Source organism: Pleurodeles waltl, chromosome 12 (genome assembly GCF_031143425.1).
Source record: "Pleurodeles waltl isolate 20211129_DDA chromosome 12, aPleWal1.hap1.20221129, whole genome shotgun sequence".
Classification (NCBI taxonomy): Eukaryota; Metazoa; Chordata; class Amphibia; order Caudata; family Salamandridae; genus Pleurodeles; species Pleurodeles waltl.
The window spans coordinates 203,012,870-203,040,299 of NC_090451.1; the positions used below are offsets into that span (position 1 = coordinate 203,012,870).

The 27,430-nt window shown below is 44.1% G+C and overlaps 1 protein-coding gene and 1 long non-coding RNA gene across 4 annotated transcripts in view; both read right to left on the bottom strand.

Annotated features, from left to right (window-relative positions):
* Positions 1-1,722: 1,722 nt before the first annotated feature.
* LOC138267981 (uncharacterized) lies at positions 1,723-4,317 on the bottom strand. The gene is made up of 3 exons (XR_011199899.1): positions 4,164-4,317; positions 4,019-4,075; positions 1,723-3,912 (listed from the first exon to the last, which is right to left on the bottom strand). It is a non-coding gene; the product is annotated as an uncharacterized lncRNA (long non-coding RNA).
* A 10,967-nt stretch (positions 4,318-15,284) lies between these two features.
* Positions 15,285-27,430, bottom strand: part of SNAI3 (snail family transcriptional repressor 3) — a 32,765-nt gene continuing 20,619 nt past the window's right edge. Inside the window, exons 2-3 of one of the 3 annotated variants that reach the window (XM_069217638.1) lie at positions 24,620-25,222; positions 15,285-16,598 (exon numbers count right to left, since the gene is read on the bottom strand). In XM_069217638.1, coding sequence (XP_069073739.1) covers positions 16,357-16,598; positions 24,620-25,222 — 845 coding nt within the window. In that variant the 3' untranslated portion in view covers positions 15,285-16,356. The remainder of the gene's footprint in view (positions 16,599-24,619; positions 25,223-27,430) is intronic. The other 2 variants (XM_069217639.1, XM_069217637.1) reach the window with 2 other exon arrangements.

The following is a 27,430-nucleotide window of genomic DNA, read 5'->3' on the forward strand; positions in this document are numbered from 1 at the left end:
TCTCTCCAGCCTGGCAACACAGTGCCGGGCTGGAGAGAGCACAGTGCACATGTGTGTGTTTGGCCGGCCAGAGATGGCCGGCCAAACACACATGCGCTCTGAGTGGAGTGCACAGTGCACTCCCCTCACTGCTCATCACCTCCAATGCCCGCTCCTTTAATAATGAAAGGATAATAAACTTAGGTTAATATCCTTTCATTGTTAAAGGATTTGCAGCAGTTGCTGCTGGCGGAGGGGGGCAACGCTCCTCCACCATAGCCGAAGAGCCCCCACTGGCACCATCCCCTTTGTTTTAATTGCAGGCAAATGTTCCTCACTAATCATCCAGGCAAGTTCATTTTGTTTACTTTTCTCTCTTAGACTATTGGATTAACAGCATTTTGTTCACAAAGTAAAGATAAGCACTGGATGCTCATATAGTTTCTAATGGCTGTTGCAAAAACACTGGCTCCTTGTAAAAAGTATCTAATATATGCATTATTTTGCTATTTATGCCTTTAAACTTGGCCACTTACAATGCACACTTCCTCTTCTGGCATCATATTTTTGTAGCCCAAGAGGAGGCTGCACTATTTCACTTTCTTTGCAGGACATCTGGGAACAGCACAAAGTTGCTTTGACATTTAATGTTTACGAAAAGCAGGACCTAATGGTATTGCCAATGTTTATTTCAAATGAAGCAAGTTTCTTGTGCATATGTAAGTAAAAACATGCAAGCGGAGTTTAATGACCAATATGCGTGAACACACATTTTAACCACAGGTAGGCACAATGAGTATTTGTATAGTGCTTCTCAGTATGGCTGCCTTACTCAGAAAAGGAAGTAAGGCCTGGCCTTCCCACTTCAATGCATAGTCTGCCCAGATGCAGGCATGGTGAAGGAAAAGACATGAGGCAGATGGAAGAATCACTCCTGGTTGTATTACACATTTTTCAATTGCTTCTTTATGTTAAGTCATAGCAATAGAAAGCAAACTGTTCAGAATACAGATTCTTTGGGTTCCATCTTCTAAAAGTAAGCTTCCACGTCCCACGTTGGGGCAGGGACAAGCATACTGACCAGAGCAAGGTCACTGGCATCCTGCCTAATTAAGTATCTGGCACACACTTACAGATTGAGTTACCAAAGTTGTCACACTCCGTACACATATCACCTATTACATGTAGGCAGGGCCACTGGAATTATGGGATTTTCCTGCTACTGCAATTTCCATGTAATTAAGGACTTGCCGCGTTTGCCACAATCTATCACGTGCTTCCCAATATGCAGATTTTTAAAAAAAAAGTGTTTCTAGCTCAAACAGACTAAAAGGGTGATGAACAATGTTCCCTCTAATTTTTTTCCACTGTGTGCGGCAGTGTAAGGTCTCTGTGCGCTGCAGCCAAGGATACGTGTGCCAAGAAATTGACCATTCACGCGAGTGCAGCGCATAATTACCAAGATCTTTGGAATTTGCCTCTCCATAGCTTTGTTTTACCACTAAAGCAAAAAAGGGATACTTGTATAAACATTGCTCCATGTAATATGGCATTAAGGCAGTTTTGTGACCTGGTGGCACACCCATAGGACATGACCTGTTAAGTGCCACCTACACCCCAGTTAGAGAAAACAGAAATCAGGAGGTTGAACCATTATGAAACTTTAATGAATACTCTCAGAATGCTGCATAGGGCCATGCACATCAAATAGAGCAAGTTGTACAATTAGTTAACATTTGCAATTTGATGCACACTACTGATAAATGCCATGGTGTCCCTGCCAAGAGACAGGATGAGAAATGTTCTTACCCAACCCACACATGGACTGTAGGAGGAGCCGCAACAGAGTTTAGACAAGTCTGGTGCCAACATTAGATGTGTGACATGTTTGTTTTTCTCACCGGTCCCTGCCGTTCTTCCAGTGCTGATAAACTCGTTCTAAGTCAACTTTCCCATTTGAGAGGTAGGCCTTTGCCCTCATCAGCATATCTAGGTGACTCTCCTCGAGTCGGGTTCTTAATTTGGACTTGATTGAGTTCATGAGGCTGAATCCTCATTCTCAGTCTGCACTTGAAGCCTGGAAATCTGCACGGACATCAACAAACTGAGCTACAACACTATACTGTGCAACATTCCACAGAGTAAAATTCACCATGTCTTGAAAGGTCCTAAACAATCCGCTTTTTATATTTTCTGCCACCACATATTTATAATCTCTGTATTGCTGAACAACATCATCAGGGGTGTCACACTCACCAAGGACCAAGACCTTCTTATACTTTTCAACAAGTCTGTACATTCTCAGTCCCAAAATCAAACTGTGATTGTGTTGTTACTGCATGGCAATGAAAGCTTGTCCATTCCTTTAATTCCTCTTCTGGGAACCTTCTTTCCATTTGCTCACAAAGAAGTTTAATGAAAGATAACATTGGTTCACTATCATACTCTCGGTCCTCTCTGTACAAAGCCATCAGATCTCTTACTGTGTTGCTCCAAAAGACAGTGTCGCCCAAGTACTGTTCCTTTAGTTGGCCAATTTATGATTTGCTCTTGCATACTGTACAGCTTCAACAGTGGTCAAAGAGCTTTTCTGAAACAATTTGCACAAAGATGCAAGTTCACCCAGAATGTCATTCAGTCCTGCAAAGGAAATATGGTAGTTTGAGTCAGATAGTTTTTTGTAGCAATATTTAGCAAATGGGTCATTCTCCTCAACTCTTTCATGATCAAAATATTTGAGAGCAACCTCAGAATTACACAAGAGTGCACCAACAGCAAAATGCCTTGAAAGCCACAGCACTTCATTGAGTGGCCGAAAGGAGACCGCTTCACATTCAGTGACCAAAGCAATTTTGTCCAGCTTGGACTTCCTTACAGGTGAGCGGGAGAACACAGTGTAGACAGTCCTCAGTAATGTTTCCATTTCCATTTCCCTGGCACTTTTTTCCAGGCATTATCAACTCCCAAATGTTCTCTGTGCGCAACACAGTGCTGCTGAACTAGATGGGGAATGGATTGTTTGAGGCGAGTAGCAAAACCATTGTTCTTTCCCAGCATCACTGATGCACCATCTGATGTAAACATGACCATTTTCATAAGGTCCAGTTTATTGGCAGTGTAGAAGTCTTTTACAGCTATAGTGATAGCCTCTGCATTGCATGTACTCAGAGTTACAATTCCCCCAAACACAGTTTTGTGCTCTGTTGATGTTACAGATCGAAATTTGAAGTAGAGAATGAGCATTTTTTAACTGAAATATCCGTGCTCTCATCAGCTATCAGTGTGTGATACCGAGCACTGTGAAGTTCTGCCACTAAGTCAAAGCGCATCACGCTGTTGATGGCCTCCAAAAACTCAAAGGCATTGTTCTTGCTCCTTCAGCTGTCAGGTCATATTCACATACAATGCGACGTGGTCATGGATGTCTTGAACAGATAACATTGAAGTGTTCATTTTGACTGCTAGCAACACATTGTTGATGAGAATCTTTATCTCCTTAGGCAGGGATCTTTGTCGTTACACCACTTCTAGTCTGTTTGCTCTGTCACTGGCAGTTTCCGTCAGCATGGTGCGCACTCCGAAACCCAGCCTGGCAGCAGCACTTTTATGTCTTAGGGTCACCAAAGCAGATTCATGAACTTTGGTAAATTGATGGCGTTTCAAGTAGTCCAGCTATCACTCAATTTCTTCCCAGTTGAAAAGTCCCCAAATCAGACCTGCTTCTGGATTATATAGAAATAGCTCTCCCAGTTGTACGCAAACCTTGCTCTGTGACTTCTGTTTCTAAGTCTCCACAATTTCTTTCAGCCATTCTTCTTTGAACACAAGACAGCATTTCTTCCTTTGTGGTGAAGCACTGCTCTCTGCAGAAGTCACAGCTTTGCGCTTGAACATTATGGTGGCAATCAGTCTGAGCCTACTATGCCGCAAAGCCTGCAAAGAAAAAGAGGAACATTATTTAAAATTGGTTCTTATGCTATTTAATGCAATCTACCAGACAAGTCTGAACTATCTCTTGGAAAACGTAGCAAGTAATTACCTGGGCCTTTCTGTTTGTTCTTACACCTGCCTGTAGATGTAACGCTGTCTAAGATGTCTGCAATAGAAGAAAAAAAATGGTTACAGCACATGGTTATTTTCCAACGTTTCAGATGCACTACAAGGAAAAACTACTAAATAATTACCTGGTCTTTCTGCTTGTAGTCACGTCTGCCTTTTCAAACCTATGATTAGCACTGTCTAAGAAGCCTGCAAAAAAAACAAAAAAAAAGTTGAAGAATGTTGTTATATATGTAGTAGGTGCATCATAAGTGAAATCTACCAAATAATTACCTTGTCTTTCTGCTTCTACTCACATGTGCCTTTTGCAATCTATGAGTAGTGCTGTCAGAGATGCCTGCAACAGAAGAAAAGGTGATTAAAGGAGGTTGTCATATTCCACTGTACTAGGTGCACCACAAAGAAAATCTGCTAAATTATTACCTTGTCTTTCTGCTTCTACTCATGTGTGCCTGTTCGTGTGCAGGGACTTAGATGCCTTTAAAAGAGATTGTTTCAATGTCTCAGATGCATCAGAAGGAAAAACTCTGCTGCTACTCCAGTCTGCCCGTCCTCATCTATGGCCAGTACTGTCTGAGATGCCTGCAACAAAAGAAAAGATGGTTAACAGTTGGTTACAGCATGTTGTCATATTATAATGTGCCAGATGACCACAGATGGGGTACCTACCAAATAATTACCTGGTCCTTATGCTTCTACGCATGTCAGCCCATTCAAATCTATACCTTGCCCAGTCCTACAAACCTGTAATAGAAGCAAAGGTGTGGATCATGAACGTGATTTATCTAGAGACCCTTAACCCCTTCGCTGCCAGGCCTTTTCCCCCTCAGGTGCCAGGCCTTTTTTTTGGCTATCTGGGGCAGTTTGCGCTTAAGCCCTCATAACGTTTTGTCCACATAAGCTACCCACGCCAAATTTGCTTCCTTTTTTCCAACATCCTAAGGATTCTAGAGGTACCCAGAGTTTGTGGGTTCCCCTGAAGGAGACCAAAAAATTAGCCATAATACAGCAAAACTTTTGTTTTGTTTTTTTAAAAGAAAAAGAGAACAAGCATTTGCAATGCAACGGGTCTCGCGTTTGCTCATGTTAGAGCTGATAGGTGAAAAGTCGGGTTAGGAGTTTACAACACTATCGGCAAAAGTGTATTTATGTACGTAACCCGAAAAAGTACAATTAACTGTGTAAAGCGCTCAACTTCTGCCAAGCGAAATCGCGCTAGTAAAATAGAAAAAAAGTAGTCCACGAGCCGACAGAAAACAGCGAGCCTCGCATGTTTTCTGTACTTGGTCGATTCGCTCGAGGAGGGCTAGCCCCCGGAAAAGACATGACGTGTGCATGCCTTCGACTAATGAAAGCAAGCGGATTTTAATAGGCAAGCCCACGAACCAATGAAAAACACTGACGTGATGTTGACAGGGCTTCCGAGCCCTTTTCTAATAACTAAAGCGTCTCGCTGCGATACGCATGCGCGAGCGCATGCAATGCAGGCTCGACCCTAAAAAAGGGCTGCAGAAGAAGGCTTGTGGTTTTTCCCCTGAAAATGGCATCAACAAAGGGTTTGTGGTGCTAAAATCAACAGCTTCTCAGCTTCCAGGAACAGGCAGACTTGAATCAGAAAAAAACATTTTTCAACACAATTTTGGCATTTTACTGGAACATACCCCACGTTTTACTATTTTTTGTGCTTTCACAGCCTCCTTCCAGTTAGTGACAGAAACGGGTGTGAAACCTACGCTGGATTCCGGAAAGCTAAACATTTCTGAAAAGTAGACAAAATTCTGCAGGGGTCATTTGTGTAGATCCTACAAGGTTTTCCTACAGAAAATAACAGCTGCATTAAAAAAATATTGAAATTGAGGTGAAAAAAACTGCCATTTTTCTTCACGTTTTACTCTGTAACTTTTTACTGCAATGTCAGATTTTTTTAAAGCAATATACCGTTATGTCTGCTGGACTCTTCTGGTTGTGGGGATATATAGGGCTTGTAAGTTCATCAAAAACCCTAGGTACCCAGAGCCAATAAATGAGCTGCACCTTGCAATGGGTTTTTATTCTATACCGGGTATACAGCAATTCATTTGGTGAACTATAGAGTAAAAAATAGGTATCAAGAAAACCTTTGTATTTCCAAAATGGGCACAAGATAAGGTGATGAGAAGCAGTGGTTATTTGTACATCTCTGAATTCCGGGGTCCCCATACTAGCATGAGAATTGCAGGGCATTTCTCAAATAGATGTCTTTTTTACACACTGTCTTACATTTGGAAGGAAAAAATGTAGAGAAACACACTTGTTCTGCTATTCTGTGTTCCCCCAAGTCTCCCGAGGAAAATGGTACCTCGCTTGCGTGGTTAGGCCTAATACCCACAACAGGAAACGCAACATGGACACATCACATTTTCCCAAAGAAAACAGAGCTGTTTTTTGCAAAGTGCCAAGCTGTGGATTTCGGCCTCTAGCTCAGCCGGCACCTAGGGAAACCTACCAAACCTGTGCATTTTTTTTTAAAACTAGACACCTAGGGGAATCCAAGATGGGGTGACTTGTGGGACCCTCACTAGGTTCTGTTACCCAGAATCCTTTGCAAACCACAAAAGTTGGCAAAAAAAACAACACTTTTTCCTTACATTTCTGTGACAGAAAGTTCTGGAATCTGAGAGGAGCCACAAATGTACTTCCTCCCAGCGTTCCCCCAAGTCTCCTGATAAGAATGGTACCTCACTTGTATGGGCCTAGTGCCCAAGAAAGGAAATGCCCCAAAACACTATGTGGACACATCAAAATAATCAAATGCTGAACTCCTTGTTTTTGCGGCGGTGAGGACCTGCATTTTTCATCCTGGGCTCAGCAGCCATATAGGGAAACCTACCAAACCCAAACATTTCAGAAAACTAGACACACCAGGGAATCCAGGGAGGTGTGACTTGCGTGGATTCCCTAATGTTTTCTTACCCACAATCCTCAGCAAACCTCAAATTTAGCCCGGGGGCAGATCAGCCTAATTATAATATGCCGATCTGCCCCCAGGGGGGCAGAAATGACATAAAATAAATTGCCCCCCTGGGGAGCGGCCCTTGCCCCAAGGGGCTGCTCCCCTTATTCAATAATACAAAAATAAATAAACTCCCTGGTGTCTAGTGGCATTTTTGCTGCCCGATCGCATCGCAATCAGGCAGCAGAAATGCAGAGAGACATATCAAAGGAAAGTAAAGGCCTTTTCTTTCCTTTGATGCCTCTCTCGGCCCCTCCACGTGATCGGAGGAGAAATGCTTTTGCATTTCTTCTCCGATCTGCGCTGGAAGCTGAGCTTCCAGTGCGGAGGGGCAGGCCTCTGACGTCATCAGACGCCACGGGGGAATCAGCGGGGGCAGGGTTGGAAGGGGAAGTGATTCCCCTTCCATCCCTGCCCAGGGGAGGGGGTGAGAGGCCCCCAGGGGGAGCGCTAGCGCTTCCCCAGAGGTACCCTACTTGGATGTAACAGTTATGTCCTGGGCACCCGAGCGGTGCTGCCCAGGACGTAACCGTTGCGTCCAAGGCACCCTAGGGGTGAATACGACCTGGAACATCTAGAGAATTACCTGATCTTCCTTGGTATTCACGCCTGCCCGTTTGAATCCAAATGCTGACTGTCTGTAATTGGAAAGAAGATATTTAGCATAGGTTATAGGAGTTACAAAAGCATTATACATGACAGTTGCAGAGCAATTGAATAGTTACCTGGGGTTTCAGTTTAGACGACCTCTGGTGTCACTGCTTTCAGCTCCATTTGGCATACTTCAATGAGTCATGCTTTTTGGAGGAAATTATTGCCCACAGAAAGGAAGTGAAACAATTTCATAAAATTTAAATTTTGAATCTATTTTAAAGTATTGCAATCACCAAAGAGGGCGATACATTGCTTTATAAAAATACAAATAACAAGCCATTTCAGTAAATAGTACCGTACAACTTAGAGTAACAGAGACCTGATTAACACTAAAAATCACTAATATTCAATATATTGCTGTGCCATTAATTCATCCATGAGTACTAAACTAGTTACCCTGGCACTCTTTACAGGATGAAGGATGGAGTCAAGTATTCCATGACTGGCAGAGAGGTGGAAAAGTGTCAACATAGAGTGCCATATTTGTGTCAAGGCACTTTCTTGGAGAAAGCAATTAAGAAACAGATGCGCGAAAATTCCATTTAAAAAAGTGGTCCCAAATTGCACACTGACTTTTTTGCGAATGGAATAGAATTTTGAGACCCAGCCTATGTCATAATCATTCTACATATGCTCATGCTCTGAGAGGACAATCTCGGCTCAGTGATTAATCTGAGCATGTGGTTGTAGGTGGGGTCTACTGGCACTCTTTTTTGGGGACTGGGGCATATTTTTATTCATCAGAAAACAAATGAAAAAAAGGGGGGGGAAAAAGGAGCAAGAGAAAGACAGGAAAACAGTGGCAAAGTGGGAATGCATGGATGAAAAAAAAAAAAACTTAGGGCAGGCACAGAATACTGGTGGATGAAAGAGGCATGAAGTGAACTAAAGAACTGATAGCCTTGGTATTCAACAACCCTGGCATTCATCAGCTGTGCTGTGAGGCTCCTTGGAAAAAAATGGTCCCTGCAGTGCTTAACTTGTGGTTGTTGTTTCCGGTGCGGAGCACCAGCGCTTACTTTTGAGGCCCGGCACTCATTTTTCTGCCTCAAGCATTTACTACGAGCAAAAGACACACATGGGAAAGACGAAGGAAGAGAAAAAGCATCTTAATGGGAGAAAGCAGAAAGCTGCAAGAGTGAGCTGAAGGGGTAGGGAGAGGCTCTGAATGGATTAAAGAGGCCCGAGATGGCGTCAGGATTACACTGCCTCAGTATTCTGTGTTCGCACATTTAATTGCAGCAGCTGCATGTTTAAAAGGAGGGCTTTGGGCACTGGCACGTTGTTATTTACAAATTAAGCACTGGGTCCCTGGCACCTATCTTTTCATGAATTCAACAATGTAGAGGCTAAGTTTTAAGTTTGCGACAGTCCACGAAGGCTACTTTCTCTGGACTCCTGTCTTCAAGCTGCGCATGTGTGTAATCAGCCAGACATGCAGTCTTTCGCAAGATTAGGGATTTCCGACACACAGCGGTCTCGGCAGCTAGTTAGCTAGCTAACAATGCAAAGAAGGAATCCCATTGACACATACAAAACAGTGGCCCTTCCTATGGCTATATTTCATAATTATCGGCGTCGGCCCAAGAAGTTAGTTTACTAGTGAAGCTGGTGAAATACCGGCTGGTGGCAACCCTGTCAAACCCAAAATTAGTGGACGGGCAAGGCGATAGGGCCTCACATATTGGGAGCACTGATGAGTGATAGAAAATCTGTTTTAGACTCACAATCTGTGAGGGGTAAAAAGATACAGGATAATTCCCTAAAAAATTGTGAAATTAAGTATGTACTCCTTAACTTTTAACATTAACAGGAAATTAAGTAGCCATTAAAGAGCACATTAGCGGATATGCTGTTATGATGTCCTAGTACAGAAAGCACACTGCAACACAAACACATATATAAACACAAATATTTAACACAAATGTGAATAAATGTGATACAAATATTATTAAATCCTGAATTCCTGCATAGTCGTACAAGGGGAGGGGCTGGACAACAAACTACAATCGACATTTCATGCAGAACGTAACAAGCAATAACATAACCTTTTAATCAAATGTGTTTACATGCCTATTTCAAAATGGATTTACATTTTTTCCACAACCACATACATTGTAGTGTTGAGAAGGTTCCTTTGACTATCGACTACTGAGAATTCATGGTTATCACTTCGCTCTCTGGATCAAGACGGTGTCTAGTTTCAGGTGTCCTGCAGAATCAAGTACTTCGAGTTCCCGGGTCAAGGAGCGTGAAAACCTCTGTTCCAACAATGCCAGGCAATGGCTCTTCACTGCCGGCCTCCACACACCTCCAAACAGCCTTAGCCTCCGCCGGCACTCACTGACTCTCAGCCTCCGCCGCAAGGAAAAGGCAGCCCCAGCATTGCCTATGACGTCCTCACTGCTCGAACATGCCGGGAAACATCAATTTGCATCTAACTGTGCCAGTTACCCTGAATTCCCCCATGATCTATGACTTGTAGGTAACCATGAATTCCTACCTAGGTGATACATGACCCACTATGCTACATTACAAGCACACGTACCTGCTTTCATTTGGTGCTCTCCTTGTGTAGGGATTTCTCCCTGGGTCGCTGCACTGCCGTTTCTTGTCCTGCTCTGCTGGGAAGAGTGACGTGTTTTCGTGCTGTTTCTTTTTTTAAACGCAGCGCTGACGTATGTGTTAACTCTCTCGTGTGATGGAGGCTATGACGTGATGTTGCGGAAACGTGCGCTTGGCATAGAGGCCTGCGCGGTGGGTGAAGGAAGGGTGCGCGTGTGCCCTCGTGCACCTTACAGGGAACATTGGTGGTGAAGTGTTCCCCCTTCTGTGGAACACCCTTCACAAAGATTGAAAGGTCATCTCTTAGTTGCTTACTGCTGTATTTGGATGTTAAACTGGTACTAATGAGGGGAACTCTTTGCTTAGACAATAAGGTAAGATCCAGCCCAGTACTTATCTTTATGAAAGAGAAAGCATTTTTAATTTAACAACAAAACTAAATGCTATACAATTCAGTGGATGTGACATACAGAGTTGCTGAATGCTGCATTCTATCAGCAAGATACTACAAACCCAGTAATTGTGGTCCTTCTAGCTAAGACCAAGATTTCCACTATTACCATCTCCATACACAGGTTAAGGGAGAATTAGACTTTATTACCTTAGATATTCTCATTGTTTTAAGATACAGCTCAGTTCAATATTTTATTGTTCCTTTAAGATCAAACAACAGTTTCTAGCAGGCGTGCACATTGGTGTGTATGAGTTCATGTCTGTTCCCCTAGTGCAGGGGAAGTCCTGCAGTTTCCTTGCCAGTTACACTCAACATTCTCAGGCATGCAGTGGATGCAGTCGCATCCTCCCACCTTCACAGCTTGAACTCTTTGTTGTGGGGTCATGGTGGCCGATTTTCCAGGCTGCATTGCAAGACAAATTTGCATCAGTGTCCCTCTTAGTTGGCTATGGGTAGGCACTCACCAGAGGTAGTTGTGGCCTCCACGCTGCATCTTGCCACGATATCTTCAGGCAGTGGCAGCCTCCGACAGAGGAGTTCTCCACTCAAGGAGATGCAGTCCTTTGTTCAGTGGTGGCGGCAGCACCAAGTGATCAAACCAGTGACCAGCTGCTGGGGGACATGTTCTGGCAGAAAGCTGGAGCGGCTCTCTTCATAAACTGCATAAAGTGGCCGGGAGACCCTTCGCAGGTTATGTCATCTGGCACACTCTCGAAGGTTGTGAACTTTCACTGGTGTTCTCCTTGCTGGAAACACATGTATCTCTTCCTGGACAGTATCTTCTCCTTCAAGGCCGCGCACAGTCCTTCCCTCTCTCAGCAGTCAGGCTTCTAGACCCCTTAGGCAGATTGTCAACTCCTCCATCAAAAAGTGATGACTTCAGGTATTGTCCTCTTACCTCCAGAAGACGGACTGTCTGGCAGACATCAGCCCTAGTTCCACTGCAGATTGAGTACTTTGTGGAGCACTTTCATTGTTCAAGAAGAACTGGAGACTGAAACAATGTAGGGTGGTTTGGATCCCACTAATACATTTTCCAGGCAAAAGATATGGATACACCGTCTAAGCTTCAGAAGTGGTTTGGGTTGTTTCTCTTTGAAGTGTACTTCTCAAACTGCTCCCCAATCGTACCCTTTCGAAAAGTGATGCTTCTCACAGAAGGCAGCATGAAGGCTGGCTCCAAAAGGAAGCACTCACAATATGTACACATCAAAGAGCAAGTTTTCTACACATGGGTTTCATTGGAAGTCCTACCATTTACCACCATTTCAAATGGCAGTGCTCAGGAAGAACTAATGGACAACATGGATGGTTCACCTAAGCCGAGATGCGATACTGGGGAGAGACATCAGAAGAGTGACTTGACATTTCTTTAGTTCCAGTGATTCAGAAGCACTGAGTTTTTTCGGAATTGTTTTTGCTGCAGCATCTCGGTTGTAAATATACATGTCCTTTGTCCTTGTCAAAATGCATCAACTGTTTATACATTTGGAGTCTTCCACTCACTAACAAGAATTGTATATTATTAACCCCAAACCTTTGGAGCTGGGTTGCGTTTCCTGGATGGGTCAAAATTGACCAACTGGAAGTACTGCCAACTAGGTGGACTTTTTCACATGAATAATATTAGGAGACACCTCAACAAGTTATTAACTAGGACCTGTAATGTGTATGTGTACATTCATATAATGTTAGTAATGTGCTGTACAACAAGCAAAAACGGGGAGATACTGTTACAAGTTGAATAAATGCTAATTAAGTTGCACTCTTGAATCAGTGATCATTCCAGTAGTGAATAAATTGACTACTTATGTACCCCAATAAAGGCATATGTAAAATCACCCATATAGGGTTACCCTACATTGCATATAGATTTTTTGCCCTGGGTCGCATAGGGTTACTCAGGCCTTTCCCTTTCTCTCCAGGAAGAACTAATCAGCAGCCCCTTGCTAACAAAGTCCTCATGAAATTTCTAAACATAGGCCTGTCTACATCCGCCTTACATCAGTGTTGAGAGCTCCACCCTCCAGCCACAGAAATGCAGATAATAAATTTCCACTGTGTGGGGAAGCTATCCCACCATCTTGTGCTATGTCACAGCCAGGGACATCCGAAATGGTTCCTTCTGGCTTCAGTATTTAGATATACACAAACACACAGTTTGCTGAGTTTTTATATAATTAAAGAACCACCAGCAGTAGAGGTTCAAATCTTGTCCTACAGTGATCAACCAATTGGGGGGGGGGGGGGGGCTGGCTGTGGCCTGGGGATGGAGGCGGCCGAATTAGGAAACACCTTTCTGGTTGAGAAAAAACCATGAAAACATGGGTTGCATTACTGGTATTTTTATAGTGCAAGCAGTTTCCCCCCTTAGCTGTTTAATTCCAGGCACATTAGTGTCGAGATGCCCCGAGATCACACGGTGACAATGGTACCATAAACACTCTGTGACGTAGGTTGATCAGCAATAGCTTAGCCCGTGTGTCTTGGGCCTTAGTGCAAGGAAGAACAGTGTCCTGGCTGATCTCTGAATTATAAAATATAGCAAGAATGAATGTTCGGTGGGCCCCGCTGCCACTGCACCTGCTGCACCAAATGAAGCTGTGTCCCTGTTGATTAGTTCTAAATTAAATACCTGTACCCAATATTGCTCGCTACGCAGTGATGACGGAGATCTTCCACATACTGTGGCGGGCAGGGCGTGCAAGGGGTGCGGCCTAGCATCGAACTGATCTGGAAGAGCGGAAAATCGCATCCTTTCTTTGCAGTATCCAATGCCTGCGGAGCTCGGGGCCGGATTAGAACGCCCGGCTGGCAGCGGCCATCTGCATCAATACTGGGCCTGCGCTGGCTCGCTTCCACCTGACCGGAATGGCGCGCATATTTATAAGTTATTTTCCATCCACTGTTGCAGAAGGGGAAAGCATCCGGCTTTATTTAGAGCAGAAAGATTCTTTCCTCCGCTCCAACAGGTGGATTCGTAGCATTTAGATGCTTCGCCCTGGATATAGACCAGATTTTACTATAAAGCGGTTTCCTTTATGATTCCGACTTCTATTAATACCGAAGAGAAGGGCACGGCGTGTTACCCAAAGTATGAAGCTGGTCAGGGGAGTGAGTGCCCGCTACATTACAGCAGCCACATATCACAGTGGCGACGAGAGGCGAGTCCAGGAGCCGGGCTGGCCTATGTGGAACTACAAGAACTCCAGGCAGGTGCCTGCAGCACGACCCCACAGCTAAAAAAAATGAAATTGGTTGAAGCAGTCAAACTTTTCCCTTCTGCAAGTGTGTGAACATTTGCTATCTTCCCCAAATTTTGCTTCCAGAAGACCTTTCCGAGAAAATAGTTTCTGGAAGACAATTCTCTTAGACAAAAACACTATGTGAGAGAATTTCCTGTCCGGAGTGTTTTTTTGTTCTGGAGATTTTCCTCTTACAAGTAAATGCAAGGTAGTGAACGTTTTTTTTCACTTTTTTTTCTTTAATCTTCATAAACTTCAAGGACCTCAGAAAAGCAATGGAGTTAAAAAAATTATAAAACTAAAAACTTCACAAAGTCGCAGTGGGAAAACTTTGCAATTTCACATACACTAAAGAGGACGACCACCCAGACAGTTATCGAGTTCAGCTATCCAAGTGGAAACTCATTTGCTACATCTGCACTTATTTGTATTGGGATAAAATTGTGGTCAGAAAATATACTTGACCCTTATTGGATTCTAAATTGTGTTTAGCTGGCATAATATTGGTATGAAGACCACTGTCAATGACAATGTGAAGGCGAAATTGAAGAAGTAACTTGGGGAGAAAATAAGGATAGACATTTATGAGCAAGATCTGGACAATTAGAAACATATTTTACAAACAACAGTATTGAAGGCAAAGCTCAGAACTTTTGTGAATATATACCGTGTGCACAGTGGCATATAGGAGCAAGTGGCGGATGGAAAGTTCAGATGGATGTAGGCAATCTATCTAATGAGACATTGTAGGATGGCACTAGGAAACTCTCCGATAGACAGCTTGAGTCAGAACATTTCCTGCAGTGAGCAGGCTGTTTCCTTACCCTTTGTCCCTTCTCTACCACACAAACCATTTTACTTTGTGACGCCATTCCCTAGAACTTTTTTCTTTTTTTTGGTATTCCAGGTGGGCTGCTTCTAATGTGCAGAGACGTAAAACAAAATGACGGGGTCACCCTGCAGAAGGTGATAATGGGAATCCAAGTCTCCCATATCTCATAAATATACTTCGGCTTTGGTCTGAATTGGGCCCACTGAAAGGGTAGAGGACCCCCCTGCACCTTTGGGGCCTGAATTATGCCCCTGCTCCTATGAGATACACAAGACGGGATGTGAACCAGAATTGGACCCGCTTCCAAAGTCCACCTCCCATGTTTTGTTTCCCTTTTTTGTTTTATGTTGAGATTCCCCTGGTTTTATTTTTGAGTTGGTGTGCACAGAATGCACCACAGAGACCATCTACCCTGATGGGTCGCAGAGAGAGGGCTAGTAGCCCATACTGTCTAGAAATTTGAATGTATAAGCTTTTGTGTAACAGTTTTAAATCTCGGATTTCTTTTCCTCAGCAATTGACAGAATAATTTGTTTGTTACCACTTGCAGCTGGCTGGTCAATAACAATGACATTTTCTTTATGAAACATTATGATTGCAAGCTATACTAAAGCAAATACAATTTATTGTTATTTTGCACACTTATTTTATTGTCTTCATGTATTCACAAAAATTATACATTTGTTCTTATTCGTATTCTGCTATAATAATCCTTTTCTCACGGAGGGGTGTAGAATGATTTAACTGTTTTGGGGAGCTGGATTTGACCTGGCTCGTCAGTGCAGAGAAACACGAAATGGACAGATTAAATTTAAACACTAAACAAACAAGGAAAAGTGGGCACTGTTGCAGTCCTAAAGATTCACAGTAAAGGGAAGGAACCTGGAAAGCAAGCCTCCCTTATAGGCTTACTCATCACCAGAGCTCCTGCCGCTATCCCCTCACCATGTGCTCCATTGGTCAGGCGCAACGATCTTCAATAAACTAGTAAGAGCTTCTCAGACAATTAGCCGAATAGGATTGGTAGACAGGATACTAAGGCATACTGGTGTGTAGGTAAATTGTAAGATATCCCAATATGATGCTGTCGTTGACAGGCCTAGGAGGGGTGAAAAAAGACCAGCCACGCAAGAGGTATCAGTCCTAGCCAGGTGGGTCTTTCAGGATACACCTGCCTGCCGAGAACTGCCCCAGCTTTCATAAAGTCCAGTCCACCTCTAATTACAAGAAATAGTAGGTGGGCAATGCACAGCTGTACGTACATGCATAGTTTTTTGTTCTCATTATAAAGTTGATATATCAATAAGTGTTTGATGGATAATCCGGTAATATACTCCTCATTGAAATTGCTTTAATCAAAATTTTTGTTTGTGGTCCTTCTGGATGTTGCAAGGTTGCTACTCCACACTTCCTGTTGCCGTTACAGGCAATGAAGAGGCACGTGTATCTTTCACACTAGATTTTCCTGCTCCGATGGCAAACAATTGAGCATCAGAGCAATTTAACGATTTTGACGTTTGAAATAAAGCCTCCACGGTCACACAAAATCCATTCATTGGTAGTGGTCGCCCCAGTGCTAAGCCATCTCCCTAGGTGCCAGGCACTTGCTGTTTTGGGGCACAATGAGGGGAGGCATTGGTGGCACCGGGCCACACCCAGTGTCTTGGTGTTTGCAGAGCAGTGATACACGGGAGAAGGTCTTGGAGCAGCCCCGGCACTGGTACTTCTTGATGTCCGTGTGGGTCTGCAAGTGGGCGCGTAGATTGGAGCGATCTGCAAAGGCTCTTGTGCAGTGAGGACAAGCGAAGGGCTTCTCACCTGGAAAAAAAGACATACAACCAAGTCCATGAATGATAACCTATGCACAAATTCACACACCACATGGATATTGGAACTAATTTGATTTATAAATATATAACGTATATAAAAATATATACACACACACCACACACACATCATGCAACACAAAGTAAATCAACCCAAACCTGCACAATATGGGCAGGATCTACTTGCAGTCACATTAGCGCAGGAACTGACAAGTTACACCTAACAAAATCTGGCCCACATTTTCGTTTTGACCTGGAACAAAACAGAGAATATGGAGAACAGAATGTGGCACTTGGGAGGGAGACTAGGCAGCACTCTACATTCTAGAGTTTAGAACACTCTTGGAATACTTTGGGGGAACTGAGAGGAAGGGAATGTACAAAGCATTGTAAGAAGGGCCTAACAACACTCCCCCCCCAGTTCCTCACCGGGCTCTGCAACACTTCACTTTGTTTGTTTTTTCCCCCTCTCACATTACTATTTTTTTTAGTGAGTTATCTTTCCTGACTGTTATTGTTGTGCTGCCTAAGTTCATCTCACAGCAAACCTTGCCTGGCCAGCAATGATGTCCTCTTGGCGTCCTGGGGTTCACCATCAGTATCCCGTCTAATGAGTGTGCCCATCATGGCAACTTCCTCTTCACAAACGGCGAGCCTGACATCCCTCTCAATTCTGCTATTAAGCTCATTTGCATTAGCACTTCTTCCCACTATTTTGTGGGTATGTGTGCAGTTTCCGCACCTTTCAACGATACACTAGAGATGTGACATGCGGACATAAACCCGACCCCATTTTCCACTTAGAGGAACCCTATGTTAATGCTAGTGTCTCCACAGCAGTTTGGGAGGATAAGAAATCTCAGCTGGTTATCCATAAAACCTACCCACAAGGCAGACGAAAAAGGGAGACCTTCACTCGTGTAGTTGCAAGTATTCTGATTTGAATACGATTAGGCAGAGTATGGAGCTCAATTTTTAGGCTGGTCCATAGAGTCAGCTCCTTGACTGAAAAAGGATTTATGTACAAACAGAACATCAAACTCACCAAACCTCAAGTGTCCAAGTGGCATAGGGATGAATTACTGCGACTCATGGTCTGGTGTGATTCCTAGACAACTGTAATCATGACCCTTCTCTTTCCTGACAACTACTGCAATGTTGTCAAGGCATGAAAAACAGTCACATTTCCACAGAGAAGGAACAAAGCACTAGGCAGGCTTGGTTTCTCGGATGCAGGACGTTGTTATAGTCATGTTTTGTGTGGAACTGGGGATCCCACAAACCACTTATGCTGTTTATAAGGAATGCATAGAAGGGATTTTTAGAGTGAGCTAATCTTAAAAACGCTTCTACTTCAAGGATGCAGTCTGTATGTTCATACTCTGGTTGCCACCCATACAAGAAACCTGTTGTGCCACTATTTGGTGCCTGACCAGTGAAGTTTACGGGCCCAACATGGATTGTAGCACTTCTGTCACCAGGAGACATTTCTCGCCGTGTGATAAGACAGGCCAACAGTTGTAAAACACTGGAGGAGAATCACGTTTTATCACCACTTAAGAAGTTGAAGGTCGACCATCAAACCTCTGTTTTATCTCTGTAAGAAAAGAATGGATCAACATCAACACTGACTCAGAGGCCAGAGAAATGACAGCAAGGTGGTCAAACAGGACTCTAGTCCCTGGTTTTGTAATTTTAGGAAAGATCTGGGGCATTTTATTAAATGGATAGATGCCTGTCCTTGTTTGCGCCACGGTGCACCTTTCAATAGGTGCGCAGGGCCAAACAGGGAAAGTTCACCCTATAATGATAAATGCGCTTGTCCCCCTGCAGAGCAGCACATCCAGTGCAACATGGAGTGGCTTGCTTCAAAGCGGCTCAAAGTTCCACAGTGCTGGTGGCATACCTGTACTTTAAAGAAGGGAGAGAGATCCCCTTGCGGGCAGGTGCAGTGAATGACTGCACCCGCCTGCAGGGGGATGTTTGAGGGGTCCATGGAAACCCTTTCCCCTCTTCAGAGGGCTGCCTTCAGGAAGCACATTGAGAGCGCGCCCCCTTTTTGTGGTGCACTGTGAGTGCGCCTGTATGCGCCTGCTTGGGCCGGAGTCTGTAATACAGTGCAGGCGCAGAGGCAAAGGGGTTCCCTCATTTTCACAGCGCCATACCCCCATGCAAATGGATGAAGGCCCAGGGGCGGCTCCTCCATAAAGGCAGAGGAGCGTCGGCCCCTTCCTACCCTCCCCCGCCAGCAGCAGAAGCTGCAAATCTTTCACCATGAAGGAATACTAAACCAGGTTTATTATTCCTTCGTAGTGAAAGAGGTGGTGCGTAGGGGATGACAGCTTCGGAGGGGAGTGCACAGAGGCCGGCCAAACACACATGCGCTGTAGGCTCTCTCCAGCCCGCAAACTATGAGAGCCTGACCAGGCTCCCAGTTTGCCTGGCAGCACCTTGGGTGGGCACTCCCAGCCAATCCTGACGCTGCTCTGAGCAGCTCCAGGAATGGCGCAGGGCAAGTTGGGAGCCTAAGCCTGCAGACCCAGTGACGAGGGACAGAGGAGCAGCGGCAACAGAGGAGGTACTTTTTTACTTTGTTATTTTTTGTTGTTGTTAAACGTCCCGCCCCTCCCCATTTCCCACGTACTGCACCCGCCCCACCCTTTTAAATAGGAGCGAGCTGCGACAGCCTTCTCAGAATAGCACTGGTGCACAGAAAGGGCCACACAAACATCTAGAACCCCTTCTGTAATACCTTTGTGCGCCAGGTGAGCACACGCCCTTTGTGCCCCCGGGAGTAGGCCTGCTCTTATTGTCTTTAAACGTCTAGAGTTAGTTTCCCACTACATGTTACAGTACGTTGGCATGCCAGGGCATTCTAAGTGTTGGCCCATAATCTGATGGCCTGTTCAGTTGAAATTTAGTGGCTAGGACGTCCACCCCCTGTGCTGATTTACGCTTCCATAACCTTTGTAATGCGGAGTGTGGCTGTACACTCGGACACTCGCTGTGCAGGCGGCGGGCTATTTCCTGAGCAGGTAGATTTTAGTGCTTTGGGCAGATTTTTTTTTTGTAGTAGTGACTTCAACTTCTTTAAAGCTGACAAACGTTTCCTCTGACCTAATAAACCTATTGACAAAAAACTCTGGCCGGCCACGTGCTGCACCATCAGCAATGCGGTCTCAATCTATTTAAGCGTCTAAATGAAAAAAAATGGTTGAAGGAGTTGCATCATAATCCGGCCTGGTTCAGACAAGTAAAATAGACCGAACGATTTGAAATATTTCGCATTGTTATCCGATTTGCAATTCAATTTTTATTTCCAAGTTACTCTTTCGGCTGCAGTGTTGATTGTTCAATAAACGGCCAGTGAGTTTTTTGTACACTGAAATCCTCTTCAGAAAGATGTTTCCATTTATTTTTCATGCGACAGCAGAAATGTAACAATCAGAAAAGCAATATATTATATAATAAACACATGCATCCAAAGAGGATGCAACAAAAAGCCAGAAAGAATTAGGAATGACAAATATAGAGAGCAGAGAAAGAGTGAAGGAAAGGTAAGAGAAATACAAAAGTAAAACCAACAAACAAGATCTAGGATTCAATAAAAAAAAGTCAAGTTCTGAAGGACTGTTCGAAATTAAGAATATTGTCGCACTCATGGCACTCATCGGGGTAGTTTGCATACCCTGCTAATTTGCGAAAAATACTTTTTAGTCACTCTAGCAGAGATCATCAGCATATCACTATGCATAAACTGGTAATATACACAATGTCAAGTAGGTTTAACCAAGCCGGATTTGGACCCTATTAAGCTATGTCAATGAGCCAGAAAAGGGATTTCTGGTTAGAGAATATACCTTCCCGCATTATCAACACAGAGCTGAACCCGAGAAGGTCACCAGACTATAACTAGCCAGCATTGCCAGAAATGCGGATACTTCCATAAGGCAAGGTAAGGCAGCAGCATTAGGATTCCACCAGGTGGTGGCCTAAATGATCCCATTAGGCCAGAAAATATACGTCACTCGAGCTTGGATCCTGAAATGCACAACTTAACTCACTGAAGGCCAACGGAAACCAGTGAAGGGTGCTTAATTCTTGGGTGGAGCTTACCAAAACTTTTATAAAGGGCTTCTTGTGGTCTATAGTGTGTTTTTTCAAAATCAGATACTAGTCGCTCCTTTGCCCAGATTGTTTCAATCGTTGTAACATTGGTTTGCTTTGTCAAGGATGACAATAGGAGCGCAGTTCTTTGCATGATGGGTAGGACTGAGCCTACTGGGATGGCCCAGTGGATGGAAAAATGTTATAACACTCCATCAGAAAGAGGACCAGCACACTCCTACTATGGGAAGTTTCAGAAAGCTGAAGGTGGACTGTAAGAGCTATCCTCTGTAATAGGCAGGGGACTGCATAATTTTATTTTCTCAGTAAAGTTTCGCGAAAGTTCTAGATTTTGTCCTTCATAAAGCTTGTGAAGTTTCTGTACTTTTCCGCTGTGCATAGATTTACTCGAAGTTAATTTTGACAGCAAAGCAGTATAATCTTCTCTCAAATCGTTTGCTTCAAAACATGCAGAATTTCTCCCTTCACTTGTATCTTTTGCTTCAAGGGCTCTATTGACGTAGGGAGGGGAAAGAGGTCTTAGGGGGGTGGCAGAAGAGACACTCGCATGGGGCAAGGAAAGAGAACAACTGATTGAGATAAATGAAAAATTGAGGGACGCATACTTCACCAAAGACCAAGACATGAAACTCATAATCCACATTCAGAATCAGTACACTATAAATCACCAGGAACACAACATAAGCCCGGTCTACCATGATCAGACTTTCATTGGATTCCCAACTGCACTCTCCACTCCACAATACCGGGATGTATCATTGTTACAAACAGAACAGGAAATGGTCTTTTTCAACATACAGATCAGACAGAAGGCTTGCACCAGTACCATGTGTTTGTCAAACCTCTGTCGTAACTGCACAGTCACAAAACACAGTGAACACACCATAAAACACTTGAATCTAGGATAAACACTCCACCCAAGGGCACAACACTGCATGAGAACACCGACTGTGCTGCATAGACATTACCTTACTGCTGCTGAACATCAACCAACCAGTCACTGCTGGAAAAACAGGAGTTCCTTGGCACAGCCACCCACACACAGAAAATGCTACAGAGATCTCCCAAGACACAACTTACTGTCTCACTTAGCTACGCAAAACACTTTTAAACTGAACATACACGACTAACATCACACAAGCAAACATCAACAACAGCAACAACAGATAACTGATATTGACTGTCTTCCACATTTTGCAGGAATGGGGCTACAGGTTATAGAATGACTGACGAGGTCATGGATATTGGGATTGGCACAATAGAATCATATATGCGAATAGTATAACCTAAAAAAGAGGGCACACTGCATGGGCTCGTATTTTCTGCCAGAATACAAGTTTCCCTTAACTTTTGTTTTAAGAATCTACAGAATCTAAAGTCAGCGTTTAGGTCAAAGGGGTCTCCAACAGGTCGATCGTGACTTACCAGTAGCTCTAAGGTTACTTCACATTAGCTTGCACATGATAATTCCCTGTTAAGTGGCTGCCTTAGCATTTGAGCGGCTGCCTATTGTCAAACCAACTGACAGGTAATTAGCATGTGTGAGCTAACCTGAAGTAGCCCGAGAGCTACTGGTAGTCCGCGATAGACCTTTTGGAGACCCATGCGATACAGCAGCTCTTTAGCTTCTTATTAATTCCATAGCACTGCAGCATCGAGGAGCACACTGGCACTGGTTCCTTATTTGGCTCCTCTTGTAGCCTCCCCAAAAATGTGGGTACTTGCATTTCAGTGTTCTCGGTCTGACACTGTTGAAGGAGGATCAGGGTCAAAGGGCAAAGCCTGCGTTAGATGGCCCAGATCCTGCAATGTAGTGTCGCCTTGCCACTGAGACCAGGGTAGAGGAGGAATCCCTACCTGCCCGTCAAACCATGGGCCTGCGCATGCAAGAAGTAGTCACACTGCTAGAAGTCAATTTTAGTGGGGACACACATCGGGCCACAGATAAAACCTGTGGGAGTCCTAAGAGGTCAATGGGAAAGAGTGTGTTAGATATAGATATATAATACACGTTTTCTCAACAACAACAAAAAATTGCCTTTGTGTGTGTTTGTATATATATCTATACACACACACACACACACACACACATAATACGTATATACACACACATAATCCCAAAGCCAAATTTAAACTTTTCAAGCAGAACAACTCTGTTTTGCAATGAGAAATAGTTGGACAAATTAACGTGCTTGACAAGGTGCAGTTCCGTGATGCCTCCTGGTCACATAGAGCTGGCCAAAGGCTACATCACTCCCCCCCGGAGACACAATTGGCCAAAGATATACATAAGGACGAACTGACTTGAAGTATCTGCATAGGGAAAACCGGACATACTCCATCACTTTCAGTTTCATAGTTGTTTTGCTGGTGGGTGTCTGGGCTTTATTTTTTTTTAAATGTCATCTTTTATTTTTGTCGCAGACTATATTTTTAGGGGTGGCACATGTTATTCGACCTCTTGGTCCCAGAGTGGAACCCAGAGAACAGACCTGAGTCCCATGAACTAGAGGCCAAAGAGCTTCCAATATCAGCCTTCCTAAACCAAGCTGCATAAGGTAACATTGGCCTTAAAGCCAATGTTAGTGGAAATATAGCACCTAGCGCTTAGGAGCTATGATAACCTTTGAGGTCATCTCTGGCCCTGAAGGAGCTAGCAACCCATAACTGTACATCCTTGCCACCCTGAGACTCCTAAACGCCCAAAGGGGGGTAACTTAGCTATTCACAATGGAGGGCACCAATGGTAAATGACAAAACTCACACAGGACACCCCAATAAGGGTACTTCTAGACAATGTCACCGTGCTTGGGTACAGCCTAAATCAGTTGACATTTATGTGTGTCCTGAAGGTGCAGTTTGGGGATAATTTCCTCAGTTCAGGTGGTGAAGATTACTAGGACTGGCACAAGCGGTCTGCAGTTACCACTGATTTTGCTATCTGCATTCTTATTGCAGGAATTAGGGAATTGGATCCTTTAGGGAATTGGAGAAGTGACGCATTTTGTAAGGGACAGGTAAAGATTGATAAAGTGCAGATCATGAACAGCTATTATTTTGGCCAACTGGAAGGGGATAACTCACTATGCAACAAGGGTGAAATAGCTAGACAAATGTACACATGGAAAAGGCAGGCAACAACAGTTCTCTGAAGAGTTAACCAACTCACCAAGGAGGTGGCAGAGAAGAAATTGTGACATTTTCTCATAAGAGATGAAGGCTCTAGGTAAGTACACAAGTGACGGATGAAACAGTCTTATAACCACGAAGAAGAAGAAGCTAACAATAAGCCTATTCAGAGCTAGGAAGAGTAGCTGAGAGGATCCTAGCAGTCGGTTGGTACTCTGGTAGAAACTCCTGAAAGCTTGCTGTGGAAGGAACACAACCAGACAACAAATCAGGACCATTCTCCCCACGACCTCTGCAATGTTCTTAAGAGGACACCTTTCTATCTCAAGGTATTTAAAAAAGATGGCTTACAGCCTAGGAGATCTTCAGACCTGTTTCAGGGTCAAGGTGTTATTTACACTTGCAAACACATATGGCTTTAGAACCAACATCTTGACTGACTTTTTCAATGAAAAAGATGACTGAATCACTAAATTTGATTCGTTCACTCAAAAGACTTTGTACTGTTGTAATGTAATCTGGCCTGCAACCTTCCATCAAGTAGCACAACAGCATAAGACTGCAACCACTGATGTGAAATGCTATTTTTGCGCCACGGTAAAAAAAAAAAAAAAAAAAAAGAGTTGAGTCATTTTATGACTGAGTCATGTAACCGACAAACAGTCTTACACACTGCAGACCAGTAAAGACTCTCTCTCTGCTACGCTAAGGACTCTACACATAGGGTTTCATATATGCATATTGACTCCGTCTTACCTGTGTGTGTGCGGATGTGTCCCTGTAGCAGCCAGGGGCGGGAGAAGGCCTTGCTGCAAATTCTGCAGACACAGGGGAGAGTGTGGGTGCGGATGTGCATCTTGAGAGCACCCAAGCTCACATATTCCTTCTCGCAGTACTTGCAGCTGAAGTTCTTCCGGGACGAAAGCACACATTGAAGCTGCCTGTGCTTGGCAAGGCCAGAAAACGTGTGGTAGGACCTGTGGCAGTCACAGCAGTCAAACCTTGCCGGTACCTCCGAGGCAGAGGTATTCTGCACGCTGGGGAGTCTGTTGGATACTTCCTTGCAATGCTCGAGCTCTGGCCTTCTTTTTGTGCTTGGTGACGATGGGAAGTGGAGATTGTTCAGGGTGTCTTTGAGCGGGGTGACCAGAGCCCTGTGGTGCGGTGAGTCATTCAGGCCGATATCTATGGTTCTGGTGCTGTAATTGACGCTCTCTTTGTTGTCAGTGTCCAGCGATATCCGTGTGATGACAGAGCTCCTGTCCCAAGGGTTTCCACAGCAGAAAGGAGGTGCTGCCTCATTCTGGCACACAACAGGGAGTATAGAGACACTGGAAACATCTGGGCCTTCAGCAATATCTGAGAGAAAAATGTGAGGATTTATTTTGATACCCGTCTCTCTGCACACACAATTATTCAAATAATGGTGAAATGACTGCATCAACGCCTGTTCACCCTAGAGAACTGAGAACTTGTGTTTTCTCACCAGGAACAGCAGTGCACTGCACGCAACACGTTTGACGTAGCAGTCAATACAAGGTTTTAGAACAGTATGTGGATAGCTCCATTAATGACAATGAAGAAGTGCAGGATCAATAATGGATGGTATAGACCTGCTGCTCCAACATTCGATTGCCTGACTTTCTATTTTTAGGTGCGATGTTATACATAGAAATTTAGTAAAATCAAAAGAACTTAGCTCATATTCTTACTTCTAGGGGCTTTCAGCCAGCCCTCTCCATCAATTTGATTGTTATTGTGTCATTTAAATACGTTCTTCCTTCCATTATGGTATATAACATTGGGCAGTAAATCAACCCACTTTATCCATTGCTAACTTCACTCTGAGCGATTACATTCTGCTCTTTCACGAGGAGCACATTCATATCAGCGGTGGCCGCTGCAATTCTCAAGGGGAGGTGTGGGCAGAGAAAAACGGCAGGGGGGTGAAATAAAATAATATAAATATTTTTTTTTAAAACCTTACCGTTCCACCGCCACAGCTGCCTGCTGCCTTGCTCCTCTGCTCTCCTGGTGTCCCAGAGTCCCTGGGGCAGCAGCACAGGCTCGCTCTTGCATTCCTCATGATGCACTCATGCTATACCTAGCATGAGAGCAACGTCAGGATTGGTCTGAGCAGCTTAGTCTGCCGCTCAGTCAGTGCACTGGGGTCTGTGCAGTTTCTCCAACCCGGCTGTGCAATACAGCTGGGTTGGAGAAACCTAAGTGCGCATGTCAGTTTGGCCAGCACAGCCAGCCAAACTGACATGCGCGTTAGTGCACTCCACTCCTCCTCCCCCGTCCAAGCCCCACCCCTCCCTGCACATGCTGGCTGAGCAAGCAGCTGAAAAACAAAACAGTTGTAAAATATTGTTTTATTTTATAGCTGATGGCTCAGCCAGTGGGGTGACGCTCCTTTGCCATTCCAAAGGCGATGCACCTGATCCATATACAAAGCAGTTCCCTTGAGGGCCTAGAACTACTATGGCGATGTGTACCTTATGTCTTGCAGCACAGTACATGCAATGTGTAGGTGAGAACTAAAACATGATCTGGAAAAGGAAGGGTCCAAAGGGAGGGAGCAAATAGAGATCTTTTATGCAGTAATTCAAAAGAAAGTAGCAAATAAAGGCAAATAAAAGACAGAATCCATATTCTGATTTTAGAACAGGCAACCAGCTAGGAACAGAAGTGAATTGCAGTATCCAAATATCACATTTCCAGCTTTGGTACAGAAATGTACAAACAAAAGCCCAGAAGTACTTTTGGAAGAGTGTCAACCAAGGATTCCTCGACACTCTTTGCAAAACATGATTAGAATAACATTATTTTGCTGCAGTCTTGCTTAAAGGGCTTTAAACAGCATGATTGCAAGATCTTGATGATGGGAATCATATTTAACTTATATTTTATATATCAAAGATTAGTTTCTATTTAAGATAGTGGACTGCTGAGAACAGACACAAAAAAGTGTGCCAGGTATATTAAATAAATTGCACATTTGTGGTGAAGTATTTACACTTAGCATAGGTACATATTTTCGATTGCAATGTGCACACTCAGGACCCTGCATGCACACTTAAGTAAAACACAGTTATTATTTTTGGACTGTTTCTTGTAAATTAAATCGGGACATGAAGACATTTTTGTACGTTATTTTTAACATTCAGGAAGACTTTGCTCTCAGGGTAGCCATCACAGTAGGTGGAACACCTTCTGTGACGGCTGTGTCGATGTCAACACCGCCGACAACGACACAGCAGGCCACAACCTCAGGCAATGGATCGACAACTGTGCCAACACTCTCGCCCGATCAAGAAACCCTCTAACAGACGCACAGACAGAAAGGCCTTCTGGTTCACCGCCGACCTCCCAAGAATCCAAGCAAACAGGCCGAAGACTAGAGAAAAAGTGGCACCAAGAACAGACACCGGACAACCACACAGCCTTCAAGAACGCCATCTGCCGACACCACCAACTAATCCGAACCGCCAAAAGAACCGCAGTCAAAGAACGCATCAACAATGCACACAGCTACCAGGAGCTCTTCAACATCGTGAAGGAACT